General features: G+C 36.0%; 1 protein-coding gene across 1 annotated transcript in view; it reads right to left on the reverse strand.

Moving 5' to 3' along the window:
• Positions 1-16,931, reverse strand: part of LOC123548728 (C-Maf-inducing protein-like) — a 123,044-nt gene that overhangs the window by 61,937 nt on the left and 44,176 nt on the right. The window contains exons 6-8 of the mRNA XM_053546850.1: positions 15,027-15,134; positions 8,880-8,960; positions 2,279-2,382 (exon numbers count right to left, since the gene is read on the reverse strand). Coding sequence (XP_053402825.1) covers positions 2,279-2,382; positions 8,880-8,960; positions 15,027-15,134 — 293 coding nt within the window. The remainder of the gene's footprint in view (positions 1-2,278; positions 2,383-8,879; positions 8,961-15,026; positions 15,135-16,931) is intronic.

Consider the following 16,931-nt stretch of genomic DNA (forward strand, 5'->3'; position numbering starts at 1 on the left):
AAATAGCTAATTCTGGCCCTTTCAGGGGCCATAACTCTGAAACCCATTAAGGGATCTGGCCGGTGTAAAAAAGTAGCCAAGATCTTATGGTGACACAAGTTTTGTGCAAGTTTGATTAAATTCAAATCATAAGCTGCTATTGTGCAGACAAGGTCAAAATAGCTAATTCTGGCCCTTTCAGGGGCCATAACTCTGGAACCCTTAATGGAATTTCGCCAGTTGAAGAAAGGAACCAAGATTTTATGGTGACACAAGTTGTGCGCAAGTTTGCTTAAAATAAAATCATAAATGAAGCTGCTATTGTGCAGACAAGGTCAAAATAGCTAATTCTGGACCTTTCAGGGGCCATAACTCTGGAACCCATATTGAAATCTGGCCAGTTCAAGAAAGAAACCAAGATCTTATGGTGATACAAGTTGTGTGCCAGTTTGGTAAAAATCAAGTTATAAATAAAGCTGCTATTGTGCAGGCAAGGTCAATATAGCTAATTTTGGCCCTTTCAGGGGCCATAACTCTGGAACCCATAATGGGATTTGGCCAGTTCAAGAAAGGAACCGAGATCTTATGGTGATACAAGTTGTGTGCAAGTTTGGTTAAAATAAAATCATAAATGAAACCACTATCTTGCAGACAAGAAATTGTTGATGCACGGACGGACGGACGGACACACGGACGGACCATTCCTATAATCCCTCCGCCATGGCGGGGGATTAAAAATACTAGTGGTGTACCGCCTTATACCCCAGTCACACATACGGCGCGGATAGCTAAGTCTAGCTACGGATAGAAACGTAGTAATCTGTATCGATCCGTATCTGAGCCATACTGGTTGGTACGGACTGATACGGATTACTACTTTAAGGTACGGCTCAGGTACGGATCGATACGGATTACTACATTTCTATCCGTGGCTGGACGTAGCTATCCACGCCGTATGTGTGACTGGGGTATTATCGTGTCATTGACAAATCATGAATAAATTGTCGCTGATGAATTCTTACATCCTAATAATGCCCCCAAAAGAAGCAGAATCTAGTAATATAGCCACTTTTACTACTAATGAGCACGTAAAATGATTTCTTGTTAGTAAAATTGTGAAAACTGACAATTCCTGGACACTGTGTTAAAAAAATATTACCAACATTACTTGGCTTTTGTTTGTGCTCAAAACAGAAAAATAAGATTTTTACATGTTGTTTTGACCAGAACTGACACATATCTAATTTTCATCGTGATTAATCAACAATCTGCAATTTTTGTACAGATTAATAAATGCGGAAATTTTGAATTATTCCCAACACCATAACATACACTGTAATTTCTTTATTTTAATTAGAATGTAATTATATACACTAGTTGACGTCAATATCAAATTATCTTTAAAGCACAGTAGGAGAAAATTAGACAAAAAAATAAGAATTTCACTCCTATGTCTAGGGTACCATGGTAACAATGACACATTGTTTTAATGATATATTATTATCTCTGCCGCTCCAATCCGCAGAAAAAAGATGATAAATGCTGCTTATAAAACACATATGCTCCCCATGACACCCAGTCCAATTTTCTGTCTTGAGATCAATATTAATCTGACCTTTGACCTGATAATCCTGGAAATAACGGGGGCAAATATCTACTGACTAAAGGTAATCATCTTATGAAGTTTGATAACTTCATGCCATAATAATTTTAACTTCCTGAGCTTTTTTCAAGTTATCACAGGGGCACAGGTAATCATCTCCCTACAGAGGTAATCATCTCCCTACAGTCTGAATATTGTGAGGTCAAATGACTGGAAGTTTTACTTTTTTGTTTGTACTAGACTCCTGGATCAATGCATTCACAAACTCCATAAGAATTATTCACTCCCAAATATTAACAATGTCAATATCTTAACCCTTACCATGCTGGACACAATTTATTCTGCCTTTGCAACCAGTGTAGATCATAATCAGCCTGCACATCCATGCAGTCTGATCATGATCTGCACTGTTTGCTATTCAGTCAGTATCTTTTTGGTAAGCACCCCTTTTAACAGTTAATGGTACTATCCAAATTGGAAGATGGACAAGTTCATTATATAAATTTAGCATGGTAAGGGTTAAACCTTGTTGGATTTCATTCAATTTCTAAAGAAAACATTAATGGGCATTTATGTGACCAGATGATTTGAAGCAACCACTGCTACCGTCTTACAATCTGCTATGTAAGAGACAAACCCTTTGCAAAATTTTAACTCAAGTAACAATCAAGCAAAATGCTTAAAATTATGAATTACCTTTTGATGAATTCTTTAACAACTTCAAGGCCTGCATTTTGACAATTCAGGGCCTGTATGTATTCTTGAACAAACTGACGCATTCGTGGAAATTTTCCAAAATCCTGAAACAGTGAAGAAACAATATTTTTAAATTAACAAAACAAAACATGCCACACATCTTATTATTTATCATAATTCCCCTTGAAAATCTTCCTCATTCAACACTTCTGTTTGCTTGTGGTGCTTCTGGTCACACAACTTTAAGATCATATTTAAATTGTGTAGGAATGCCCCTGTACAATTCTTCAGTCATGGGCGAGCACCTTGGTAGACAGCAAGCCAGCTGGTTGGCTTCCTAACAGAAAAGAATTCCACATCCACTACTCATTCAACAGCAAGAACCATTTGAACTACTCTACAGGCCTACCCAATGAAAGAGTATTGTGAAGATCAAATAGAAAATGTGAACTCTAGACTGTTAACAAAGTTATTCTATGATTTGACCTAGTTTAAGACTTGGTAACCCAATTTTATTTGTTTGTTTGTTTGTTTGTTTTGGGTTTAACGCCGTTTTCAACAGTATTTCAGTCATGTAACGGTGGGCAGTTAACCTAACCAGTGTTCCTGGATTCTGTACCAGTACAAACCTGTTCTCTGCAAGTAACTGCCAACTTCCCCACATGAATCAGAGGAGGAGGACTAATGATTTCAGACACAATGTCGTTTATCAAATAGTCAAGGAGAACATACGCCCCGCCCGAGGATCGAACTCACGACCCCGCGATCCGTAGTGCAACGCTCTTACCTACTGAGCTAAGCGGGCGGGTTAAAAATTATGAATTCTAGAGAGTTAACAATATAATTGTATATGGTGGACGTCAGATGATAGACACATGTTGACAACAACAGTTCATCATCTTAAGCAATTTGTGCACATGGTGAGCGGAAAATCACTGCATCTCCTTTAAAGCCAAATTCCTAAGTTGTGATTTTTTAAACTTCTTTGAATTATTAATCAATACAGTGTTATCTAAACTGACAAAATGTACCTGGAGTTCCTGTATGATAATTACATATAATTAACGTATTCAGTTACTGGTGGTATTTCTACAGACTATGGAGAATCAATACTATCCTAAAGGCAATATTTCTATGGCATTTACTATTAAATTCATCTTCCATTAAGGCACCTCTTGTTAAAGTTAATTATTCATTTGCAGATTTTGAGCTATCTAAGCTGGAAAAACAAGAGGACTATGATGGACCTGTATTGCTTAAAAGAGTTTAGCTGTTCAAGCAGGTATAGAAACACATGTTGATCACCTACGGAACAATTACCTTCACATATTTTGAAATCAGACCAGAGGTTTTCATAGAGCTAGCCCCATTCCCTGCAGCCATGTTTTGTTGACATATCAAGGTGACTTTAATAGGTAAGAATAGGTTCACCTAAGAAACATTTCTGAGAAAAAAAGTAGGTTAGAGGAGATGGAATTTAAAAATTTTCTACCTGCAGCACTCGATATTAAACATATCAAACTTATTTCAATAACCTTGGTTACGACTGTGCATGCAGTCGCACAAGGAACATTTCTATGAAATTATTTCAAATTACTGTTTGAACAGTTTTTTTTCTATTTTCAGTTCTGCATGCAATGTTTCCTGACAAATTAGAATAATCTGAACACTCTTGGTAAAAAGTCACCCTAGAAAAAATTGTGAGAAATTATTTTAAAATTGAGAAAGCAGCTTTTAACATGATGAATTTTGGAATAAATTTATATACATCAAAGGAAAAGTGACCATGCCCTCTGATGATAATATTTTTTCACAAATCTTAACAATATGAACAATCTTTGTAGGGAGCCACACAAGGACTATTGGTATTAGCTAGTAGTTTCTGACAAGGCTTTTCAAGTTCCCATTATACACATACATGCATACAGGAAAGTAGCAATGCCCTCTTGTAGCCATATTTTTTGAAAAATTATAATAATCTGAAAACTCTTGATAAAAGGTAAACCAAAGAAAATGTGTGTGGAACTTTTTTAATAAGTGACATTTATAGAAGAAAGTATCACCAAGTTGCTTTAAAGGTGGTTAATCAGACTTCATGTTTATGATCTATACCAGATTTCATTTCAACTGGCTGTGAGCTGTATGAGGAGTCAAGTACATGAAAGTACGAAGGAAAGATGGACAGACAATTCAAACTCTGTATGCCTCCCAGGTCTTTGACACCAGGGGCAAAAAACAATTAGATATACATTTCTAACAGGAATCTGACTCTAACAACCTTCTTGTTCCTTAAATAAACAATTAACAGAATTTACAGAAAGCAAAAAGCGTCATCAAATATTGCTGAAATGTGGCTGACCACCTTTAAAAGTGTTATCTTGATAACTTAAGGACCAAGCAGTGATTGCATACCTAACCCAATAATACAAACTGGATATTATTGTTTATTTTCACCTTGTGTCCATATGGGTTTATTTAATATGGATTTAATGCTGTTGTCAACAAAATTTCAGATTTTGTTGAACAAATTAGGTGATAAGAGCGGTGGTTTCATTTTCATTAATATTCTCAAGCAAGCTACATGCAAATTCAGATCTCCGGGGAATGTTTACATGCATTACTCCCATCAGTAGAAATAAAATAATTACAAAACCTGAATTCTTTATGATACAAGCATGTCTGATGTTCATGAAATGCCAAATAAACTGTGATGAAGAAATCACCCATTCTGTTAGCCTAGGCAATGCTCCTGCAATCTGAACACCCATTATGTACCGAGTGTTTCATAATATCTGTTACCATTACTACCTAATATTGTAGTAACTTTTTTATTTTTGGTGTTTAGCACACAATTTATCTGTCATTTTAAAAACAAGAGGACCATGATGGTTCTGAATCGCTCACCTGTTCCCACATGACCCAGTTTTGAGTATGAAGTCGTTTTTTTCTTATTATTTGACATAGTGACCTAGTTTTTGAGCTCATGTGACCCAGTTTTGAACTTGACCTAGATATTATCAAGATAAAAATTCTGACCAATTTTCAAGAAGATCCATTGAAAAATATGGTCTCTAGAGAGGTCACAAGGTTTTTCTATTATTTGACCTATTGACCTAGTTTTCGAAGGTACGTGACCCTGTTTTGAATTTTATCTAGATATCATCAAGGTGAACATTCTCACTAATTTTCATTAAGATCTCATGAAAAATATGGCCTCTAGAGAGGTCACAAGGTTTTTCTATTTTTATACCTACTGGCCTAGTTTTTGAACGCACGTGACCCAGTTTCGAAAATGACCTAGATATCATCAAGATGAACATTCAGATCAATTTTCATGAAGATCCATTGAAAAATATGGCCTCTAGAGAGGTCAAAAGATTTTTCTAATTTTAGACCTACTGACCTAGTTTTTGACCGCAGTTGACCCAGTTTCAAAGATATCATCAAGATGAACATTCAGACCAACTTTCATACATATCCCATGAAAAGTATGGCCTCTAGAGAGGTCACAAGGTTTTTTTATTATTTGACCTAGTTTTTTAAGGCAGGTGACCCAGTTTCAAACTTGACCTAGATATCATCCAGATGAACATTCTGGCCAATTTTTATGGAGATCCATTCACAAGTATGGCCTCTAGAGAGGTCATAAGGTTTTTCTATTTTTTGACCTACTGACCTAGTTTTTGACCGCACATGACCCTGTTTCGAACTTGACCTAGATATCATCAAGATGAACATTCAGACCAACTTTCATCAGATCCCATGAAAAATATGGCCTTTAGAGAGGTCACAAGGTTTTTCTATTATTTGACCTACTGACCTAGTTTTTGATGGCACGTGACCCACTTTCGAAACTGACCTAGATATCATCAAGATGAACATTCAGACCAACTTTCATACAGATCCCATGAAAAATATGGCCTCTAGAGAGGTCACAAGGTTTTTCTATTATTTGACCTACTGACCTAGTTTTTGAGGGCACGTGACCCACTTTCGAACTTGACCTAGATATCATCAAGGTGAACATTCTGACCAATTTTCATGAAGATCTCATGAAATATATGGCCTCTAGAGAGGTCACAAGGTTTTTCTATTTTTAGACCTACTGACCTAGTTTTTGACCGCACGTGACCCAGTTTCGAACTAGACCTAGATATCATCAAGATGAACATTCAGACCAACTTTCATACAGATCCCATGAAAAATATGGCCTTTAGAGAGGTCACAAGGTTTTTCTATTATTTGACCTACTGACCTAGTTTTTGATGGCATGTGACCCAGTTTCGAACTTGACCTAGATATCATCAAGATGAACGTTCTGACCAACTTTCATAAAGATCCTAGAGTGGTCACAAGCAAAAGTTTACGGACGGACGCACGCACGGACGGACGACGGACACCGCGCGATCACAAAAGCTCACCTTGTCACTTTGTGACAGGTGAGCTAAGAAGACAGAATAAAGTTCTTTTTACTAACACTTTCTCCACAAATATCAATTCAAATTCCTTTCAATTCCGACAAATTCCATATCAAAATCTAAGTTGGAGAAAAAAATGACTAATGACTTAAGAAGCACTTCTTGAGTCATCTCATGACTTCAGACACATAGCCTACAGTCATCTTATGACTTCAGACACATAGTCTTCAGGCATCTTATGACTTCAGACACATAGCCTACAGTCAACTTATGACTTCAGACACATAGTCTTCAGTCATCTTGTGACTTCATACACATAGCCTACAGTCATCTTATGCCTTCAGACACATAGTCTTCAGTCATCTTGTGACTTCAGACACATAGTCTTCAGTCATCTCGTGATTTCAGACACACAGTCTTCAGTCATCTCATGATTTCAGACACATAGTCTTCAGTCATCTCATGACTTCAGACACACAGTCTTCAGTCATCTCATGACTTCAGACACATAGCCTACAGTCATCTCATGACTTCAGACACATAGTCTTCAGTCATCTGACGACTTCAGACACATAGCCTTCAGTCATCTCAAGACTTCAGACACATAGCCTACAGTCATCTCACGACTTCAGACACATAGCCTACAGTCATCTCACGACTTCAGACACATAGTCTTCAGTCATCTCGTGACTTCAGACACATAGCCTACAGTCATCTCGCGACTTCAGACACATAGTCTTCAGTCATCTCGTGACTTCAGACACATAGCCTACAGTCATCTCGCGACTTCAGACACATAGCCTACAGTCATCTCATGACTTCAGACACATAGCCATCAGTCATCTCGTGACTTCAGACACATAGCCTTCAGTCACCTCATGACTTCAGACACAAAGTCTTCATTCATCTCGTGACTTCAGACACATAGCCTTCAGTCACCTCATGACTTCAGACACAAAGTCTTCATTCATCTTGTGCCTTCAGACACATAGTCTTCAGTCATCTCATGACTTCAGAGACATAGCCTACAGTCATCTCATGACTTCAGACACATAGCCTACAGTCATCTCGTGACTTCAGACACATAGCCTACAGTCATCTCGTGACTTCAGACACATAGCCTACAGTCATCTCGTGACTTCAGACACATAGCCTACAGTCATCTCGTGACTTCAGACACATAGCCTTCAGTCATCTCGTGACTTCAGACACATAGCCTACAGTCATCTCGTGACTTCAGACACATAGCCTACAGTCATCTCATGACTTCAGACACATAGTCTTCAGTCATCTTGTGACTTCAGACACATAGCCTTCAGTCATCTCATGACTTCAGACACATAGTCTTCATTCATCTTGTGCCTTCAGACACATAGTCTTCAGTCATCTCATGACTTTAGACACACAGTCTTCAGTCATCTCCTGATTTCAGACACATAGTCTTCAGTCATCTTGTGATTTCAGACACATATGCTTCAGCCATCTGCGACTTCTGACATACTGTCTTCAATCATTGTGAAATTTCAGATACACTGTCTTCAAACATCTCTTGATTCCGTCATCTCTTGTTGTAACAGGCACTTTATTCAGTCATATTGTAACTTCTATGTTTTACCTCCAGCCATAAGCTAAGCTAATTCTATTGAGCAAGCCCAGTGAATACATCTGACTGACAAAAATTCAATGTATCATTTCAAACATTAGTCCAATTCAAAATGTTTACAGAAAATTTAAAACTAAAGCTATTTTAAATATTTTTTGCAAATTTTTAAGTTACACTAAAAAAATTTATCTTATAATTAATGCAACTTTACTGAAGGTTCCCCTCTAGGCACAAGTTTGGCACAAATGGACACCTATAGGAAGGCTCCTGGTGGCCATTTGGTCAGTAATATGGCACAATTGGGTATCTACAGGAAAACACAGTCTTCTAGTGCCCTTCCTGGCATTAGTATGGCATAAGGGGGCACCTACAGCAACAGTCCCTCAAGGCATTATTTCTGCACAGGTGGGGAACCTGGATTAGAAGCATCAACATGGGAAGCCTACTAAATCCATGGCAATGTATTTAACTCACTGCAGCCACAGACATGATTTAAGACGGCAAGCTTATTCACTCAGCCAACGAGTTTTTTATGCTTGTGGCCAGTTTCCATTTCTAGATATACTTGTTTAATTCTTACCATATTATGTTTGAGTATCCGCTGTACAACAGGGGTAAATAACTCTATCACAATGCTTGATCTGGGACTGTTTTTGCAGTGCTGAAATAGAAATAACAGAGGTAAAAAACTCCATCACAATTCTCTATCTGGACTGGTTTTGCAGTACTAAAATAGGATAACAGGTAATGATAACTCAACTGCAGTGACATCACTTGATCCTGGAATGTGTCTGAAGTACATGTACTGAAACAGAAATAACAGATGGAGTTTTAATAACACACTGCTTGAATCTGGACTTTTTTTTAATAGTGGAGGAATAGAAATATGAGTTGCAAGTTAGAAATAGCAGTCCTCAAACAGAAAAAGCTGACATGTGCTAAAATAGAAATAACAGACTGAAACTAGAGCTGCTTTTGAGAAAAGCGAATGTCTCCCACAACTGCCTAATCATCTAAATAGCAAGTCAGTCTTTATATACTTTTTACTCACTAAAATTCAAGGGCCAGAACTCCAAAATGCCTGGACCGATTTGGCTCATTATCGAACTTGTCGAGGTCTTGTAGTCAAACACATTTTGTTCAAGTTTGGTGAAGACCGGATGAGAAATATTTGACTTAGAGTGCAGACAAGAGTAGAAATGAATATTTTTCGGTAATTCAAAGGCCGTAACTCAAAAATGCCTGTACCGATTTGACAAATTATCAAACTTGGCTGAGGTCTTATAGTCAAACATATTTTGTTCAAGTTTGGTGAAGACCGGATGAGAAATGTTTGACTTAGAGTGTGGACAAGACTAAAATGGCCGATTTTTGGTAATTCAAGGGCCATAACTCCAATATGCCTGGACTGATTTGGCTAGTTATCGAACTTGGCTGAGGTCTTATGGTCGAACACATTTTGTTAAAGTCTGGTGAAAATCGGATGAGAAATGTTTGACTTAGGGTGCGGACAAGAGTAAAATTGCCGATTTTTGGTAATTCAAGGGCCATAACTCCAATATACCTGGACAGTTTTGGCTAGTTATCGAACTTGGCCGAGGTCTTATGGTCAAAAATATTTTGTTCAAGTTTGGAGAAAATGGGATGAGAAATGTTCGACTCAGAGTGCGGACAAGCTTTGTGACAGACAGACACACGGACACACAGACTGGAGTAAATCAATATGTCTCCTACACCACTGTGTGGTGGGAGACATAAATAACTCCAGCACAATGCTTGATCGCCGACTGATTTTGCAGTAGTAAACAGAAATAAAAGAACTAGCTAACACTGAAACAGTGCCTGAATTTGGTCTGTTTTTTGTTTTTTTTTGCAATGGGGCAGATAACTCAATCACAATACTTGATCTAGGAGCTGAAATAGAAATAATAGGGGTAGATAACTCAGTTGTAATGCTTGACCTGGTACTGAAACAGAAATATCAAGGGAAGGTAAATCTATCAAAAACTCAGTTGTACGTTTGACCTGTGTACCGAAACAGAAATATCAAGGGGGTAGGTAACACTACTGAAACGCATGATGTAGAGCTGTTTTAAGAGTGATGAAATAGAAATAACTGGGGTACATACTGATATCACAATGCTTGAACTAGGACTGGTCTTGCAGTGCTAAAATAGAAATACTAAAACTTACTGGCTTAAATTTTGATGGGAAAGGTAATGATCTGAATTACATGTCATAAAGAGATGACATTAGTTATTCATACAATTAATAGCTGTACATTTCCTCATCATGATCAATCATATGCTTTAAATATAATACAATGCAAAGTCAGAGGTGAATTACATACTATATAAATCATTCTATCATGATCAAATTATCCATTATTGCCATCACATCTGCATTGATCTTGCCTTAATGCTGTTAATGCTTTGACTGCTATTAACACGTATAAGAATATAAATCAGCTGAGGTAACGAAAGTCAAGTTGAAATTATACATGTAAGCCTAAATTAAACATTATTTCCTTTATACAGGATCAAATATCTCTCAAATTCATCTGACAAAACTCTAGCATGACAACAGGCTGTTGTAACAATTGTTAATACCTAGAGCATTTAGTAAAACTGTTTTAGAGGCTCATTCCTCAGCCATTATAAGCCGGGAAAGTCAACTGTCAGTCTAGGCTAATGTAAAAGCATTTTTCAGAGACAAATGTCCTGTAAGCCCTTTATACTAGCAGATTTCCCCTTTTGATACAGGCTCAAATACCTGACAATCAATGAACTTGAAGCATTCGAAAGGAATTTTATTTTGTAACAACCCCATTTTAATAATGTTACATAGGTACGTCAATTGAAAGACGGAAAGTTGTATAGAAATCAGGCTAGTAAGTTTCTGAACAGTGCATTCTCGCGCTGCACGGATTCGCATTTCAATCAGCAGACAAATCCGTACACATGGCAACAGGTAGTTTGGTATGCCCCCTTTTACTGTTATGGTATGTAATGAAAGTCGGACGTTTTATAGAAAAGCAATGTTATAACAGTAATGCAAATTTGATTCTAATCCAATGTGTTTTTTATCACCTAAAGTCATGTATTTCCAACATTGTTTGTAGTTGCGATTTTACAAATGTATCGTCTAAGTTTTCACACCTTCCATCCAAGACACACTTGCTACGATATCTATATGTCTCAAGGAATCACTGCATATAGAAAATAAAACAATATTTAATGCCTGATCGTCTGTATATTGTTGTTTTATTATACCAAACAATTCGGTAAAGGGTAGCTGAGGGTATCGGAATATGCAACAGCGATTTTTTTTTTCTCGTGCAACAATGTACCCTGTATATGTTTTATGTACAGTGAATAAAAAAGTGAAAAAAAAAAAAAAAAAAACCCGTTCTACATTCTACATACCATCTGAGTTTAGATTCGAATAAGATTCGTAGTAAAGCCAGATGTACATATAAAATTGGTATACATGTAGTCCGATATGAAAATCACATGTATAAATATCACGAGTTACGACGTGTAGATATTAAGGTGCTGTATAGCGAAATTTCCTATGCTACGCTCAAACGAAAATGCGATATTACGGAAAAAACGACCGGTCCCTTGGCTTTTCGTAGGATCGCGATTGTACTGTATACAGTAAATTGGCACTGGATTTATTTTTGTTCTGGAATGCCAATGGGTGTTTTTTATCACATACAGCATCATTATTGACCCAACAAATTCACAGAATGTCTGTGATTTGAATAAGAAATGAAAGCATGACATCAAACAAAAAAATCATCATTCAAACCTTGCTTTGGCCATTAATTCCATTATATCAATTTATTATCAACAAGGCCAGAAATAAACTTAATAAATTTTTCTCTTATGATCTCTGGCCAACTGTTGTCTACCTCATTTGTCAATGCTATTGTCAATGCTAGAGTGGGAAATATAAGGTTTCAATGCAAAATGTCATTTCAACATGCTCCCAAAAGCCAATCATTTAAAATTGCCAATTTTAATTCAATTCATACCGATACATTTTAGCCCATGTGGTAACAACAGGACTTTCTGAACCACTCTTATGAATCAAGTGTTAGTGCTGGTGTCAAATGGACAGGTGGGGGTCATGACCTAATAGGCCTCAAAACCACTACCTCCAGGTTATGCAGCTGGCACCTTAACTACCAGGCAACAGATCCTCAATATAATTGTATCCTCTTCAGTTTTGTATGAACATTTTTTCTCATGTAAGAAAAAAAAGACCATAATGAATAAATAGCTTGATGACAATACCCACTGAGAGTGAGATAATCTTACTATATGTGAGATAATACCCACTGAGAGTGAGATAATCTTACTATTTGTGAGATAATCCTATTGTATGTGAGATAATCTTACTATATGTGAGATAATCCTATTGTATGTGAGATAATCTTACTGTATGTGATATATCCTATTGTATGTGAGATAATCTTACTTTAATTGTGATGATAATCTTATCTGCATGTGAGATAACCCTATTGTGAGATCACCCCTAATGTATGTCTTGATAATCTTACTGTATGTGAGATAGTCTTAATGTATGTGACATAATCCTATTGTATGTGAGATAATCTTACTGAATGCGAGATAATCCTATTGGGTGTGAGATAATCCTACTGTATGTGAGATAATCCTATTGGGTATGAGATAATCTTATTGTAAATCACTCATGGTCCACTATATTTCAATATTAAAGCCATCTGTTTAAGATATGAATTTTTTTTTTCAATGTACATGCTAGCAATTCATGTTTAATTTACCAATCCTATTCTGTCACTCATTTCGCATGAACTCTGAAAAAAAAAATAATTTCTTATATTTACATTATATTTCCTTACCATTTGTAAACAAGGTTATATTATAAATTAAGCACATTTTGTTACATTTGACATTAAAATCATCTTCCCAGCCATTCTGTTCATCATAGAACAACTGCGACGTTATCTAAGGAATGTTCTCTTGACAAGACATGGACGGTGTCAAAACAGCGGCCCGTTATCACTAAGCACCGTTATCATAATTTTGGTGCCTTTCCTTTCAAACAAAAAGAACAACATAAGTTTCAATAGAAAAGAACAGGGCTTATGTAAATTTAGCAATGGCACAGTTTTTTGACAAATATCAAGAAGTAACAGTAAACAAAATGGTGATGAAATAAATCTACAATATCTATTAAGTTGTTAAGAACAAAATCCAACCCAAGGTTTGTGACAAGCCTAAACACTCAGCAGAACTTTATTTTGGTCATATCTAAACCTTGGGTGGCATTTCATTATTCACAACTCATCGGGAGTGGTATACTGTCTTTGTCTTAACAATAACTTACATTTTATGAGTAAGATAGTTACATAATGTGCAGAAAATCTATTTCTATCATCATAATTTATAGGAATCTTTTTCAAGGAGATGAATTTATACATCTGTTTGTAAAAAAAAACCTGTTTTCAGACATTGAACTATTTTTTTTCTGTATGACTAATGCATTTGACAGCTTTTTATCATACGTTTCAGGCCATGTACGTGGTTTTTGTATTGGTGCTATACACTGGGCAAGTTACAGAACTAGACAGTTTGTTCATAAAGAGCTGCACTGAGTCAGCCAGACATGCCTCTGTCTACAAGATTTCTTTCTCTGTTTGGGGGCTTTCTCTCACTCTGTCCCTCTGGTCAGATCACTCTGTTCTGTACTGGTAGAGGATGAATTTGGAGCCCTGAATGGCTGTTGTATGTAAAGCATCTCTATATATCTCTATCATGAAAAGAGTACTACATAAATCTGGTATAACATATATATAATATAGAAATCATGGTTGGGTCATACTATATTGCCTAAGAAATACTTTCAATCGTAAATATAATACTTGCACTTTTTAAATAGAAATTAGAACTGTTTACTAAATTTATCTCGTAAAAATGTACATAGTTATCTGTTGGATTGTATCATGTCGACCTATTTGATAGAAATAAGATGAAAATAAGTAAACTCTGTTTGAAACTAGTTTAACTTTAAGGTTAGCATGAGTCCAATATTACATCACAGGCTTAAAGGAACTGTAACGTGATTCATAAGGGTTTGACTACTGTTTGGGAAATCTACTATAGCCAATATTTATATCATGTAAACGATATACCAGACTGACAGGAATTAATTATAGACAGAACGGGTGCCAACACTCTTACTGAGTCAATCTGCCATTATTTAAAAATAAGTGCAGATTACGTCATTACTCTGAATGACCAATAAACGAAAACGGGTTTGACGACACTTTTACGTGTATATATAATATTGAAAATTTTGAGCAAGTTCCCAACCCCATATATGAATATTTTAACAATATTACTTGGAGATCACAACTGAACTATTCACAGTATTATCTCATTCCAGATTACAGGAAAGGAAAAATATATTTCTAATCAACTTAATTTAATCAAAATATGAAATGAGGTTCTTACATACACAGAATTACTAGTAACAAAACCCACAATGCCAGGTCAACATACACTCAATTCTGATTTCAACTCCAATGTCATAGGACACTCCTAACAGATACACAGAAGGATGGAAAAACAGACTGTAACACAATTACTGACTAAATAAGTAAATAACAGACTGTTACAGAACAAACAATGCTTATAAAACACTATCCTATTTTCAAAATATAGAAAGGCATACTAACCTTACTGAAAAAGTCACAAATTTCTTGTGTTGGATGATTGTTCTCCAGCAATGGCGCGAGAGCCACTATAATATTCTCATGTGCCACTTTAGTTATAACATCTGCATTCTGAAATTTACAAACACATGTGTAATTCAATATTAGTCACACAGATATCTACAAAATAGTAGCTTAAACACTGTAGAAGGCCTAACTAAACTGAAGGAACCAGCGTGGGAGCCATCTGATCTAGTCGCGTAATGGCTGCCAGGTATTTGAACACTAATTTTTCACTTGGCATGGCAATAGAGGTCTAAATTGAAGCTAGTTTCTGTTTAAATTTCATTGTGGGTGTATTTTTGGCGTTTTGGTAGGAAAAATGGGAGAGCAGGTTGTATTTGGTGAAATCAAGCTCAATTTTAGTATGAGTAGTACTTCCAGGTCACAGCAGTGTGATTTTGATGTCAGTTTACAGAAAGCAATGTGACCAGAAAAATCTCTCTTAGAAGATACATGACCCCTACTTTTCTCTTCATTTTATATCAGTTTTATCATAACTCTTTAGAATGAGGTAAGGATTTGTTCTCTGAAATGGACCTAGCTATGGTTGGTAGCTCTTTGAAAAAGGTCAGTTTTAACTAGAATATATAGGGAAAACTATTTAGCTTATTATGACCTATAAGAAAATGTGGGCAAAAATAGAGATTTGTCCAGATATTGATATTAATGAACTAGTTTGGTCAGATTTTGGTAAAAAATGAGAATTTCATTGAAATTTTGCTGCAAAAAATGATAAAAACCCCAAAAATCACATTTTCACTGTTTTGGGGGTATTTTTGAAAAAAATGTAAATTTGCATTCTAAATTATGCCCATCTATACCTTTCAGAGGGGACATTTGGTATATTTCAAAGTGTTAATGTGTAATTTGCTTGCAAATTATGGTGAAAATTTATGAAATAGGGCAAAAACCAGCTCTGGCTAGAAGAACTGGTTAAAAATTATGTCGCGACATCAATTTTGAAGGAAAATTGGCGCAGGGACCCGCATTACTGAAAATGCCATAAAACCTGGAAAACTGATTTAATCAAGCTGAACTTTAGTATTTTTCATGCAGATATATTACTGGTACTATACAAATGAAATTGAGACTATCACCGAAAAAAAGTTTTTCTTATAGGCCTAACTAAACTAAAGGAACCAGCATGGGAGCCATCTGGTCTTGTCGCGTAATGGCTGCCAGGTATTTGAACACTAATTTTTCACTTGGCATGGCAACAGAGGTCTAAATTGAAGCTAGTTTCTGTTTAAATTTCATTGTGAGTGTATTTTTGACGTTTTGGTAGGAAAAATGGGAGAGCAGGTTGTATTTGGTGAAGTCAAGCTCAATTTAGTATGAGTAGTACTTCCAGGTCACAGCAGTGTGATTTTGATGTCAGTTTACAGTAAGAAAATGTGACCAGAAAAATCTCTCTAAGAAGATACATGACCCCTACTTTTCTCTTCATTTTATATCAGTTTTATCATAACTCTTTAGAATGAGGTAAGGATTTGTTCTCTGAAATGGACCTAGCTATGTTTGGTAGCTCTTTGAAAAAGGTCAGTTTTATATAGAATATATTGGGAAAACTATTTAGCTTATTATGACCTAGAATGCATAACAGTTGTGCTATAAAACACTTCAATTAAACTTTGTTGCAAATCTGATTTGTATTAATGATCTATTCACGATATGTTGAATTGAGGACACTTTCAGAAAAGAAACCAGAAATGCATTTGAATATATCACATATATACAGATACAAAACTTGTCAAGATTTTCATGAAAAACTTTAAATTTGTAAGGGATGAAACTCATAGTTGTCAGTAAAAATTAAGTTCTTCTGTGTAGTAAGTGTAGCAGTAAGTCCAAGTGCAGAAAATGGTA

Source organism: Mercenaria mercenaria, chromosome 6 (genome assembly GCF_021730395.1).
Source record: "Mercenaria mercenaria strain notata chromosome 6, MADL_Memer_1, whole genome shotgun sequence".
Taxonomy (NCBI): domain Eukaryota; kingdom Metazoa; phylum Mollusca; class Bivalvia; order Venerida; family Veneridae; genus Mercenaria; species Mercenaria mercenaria.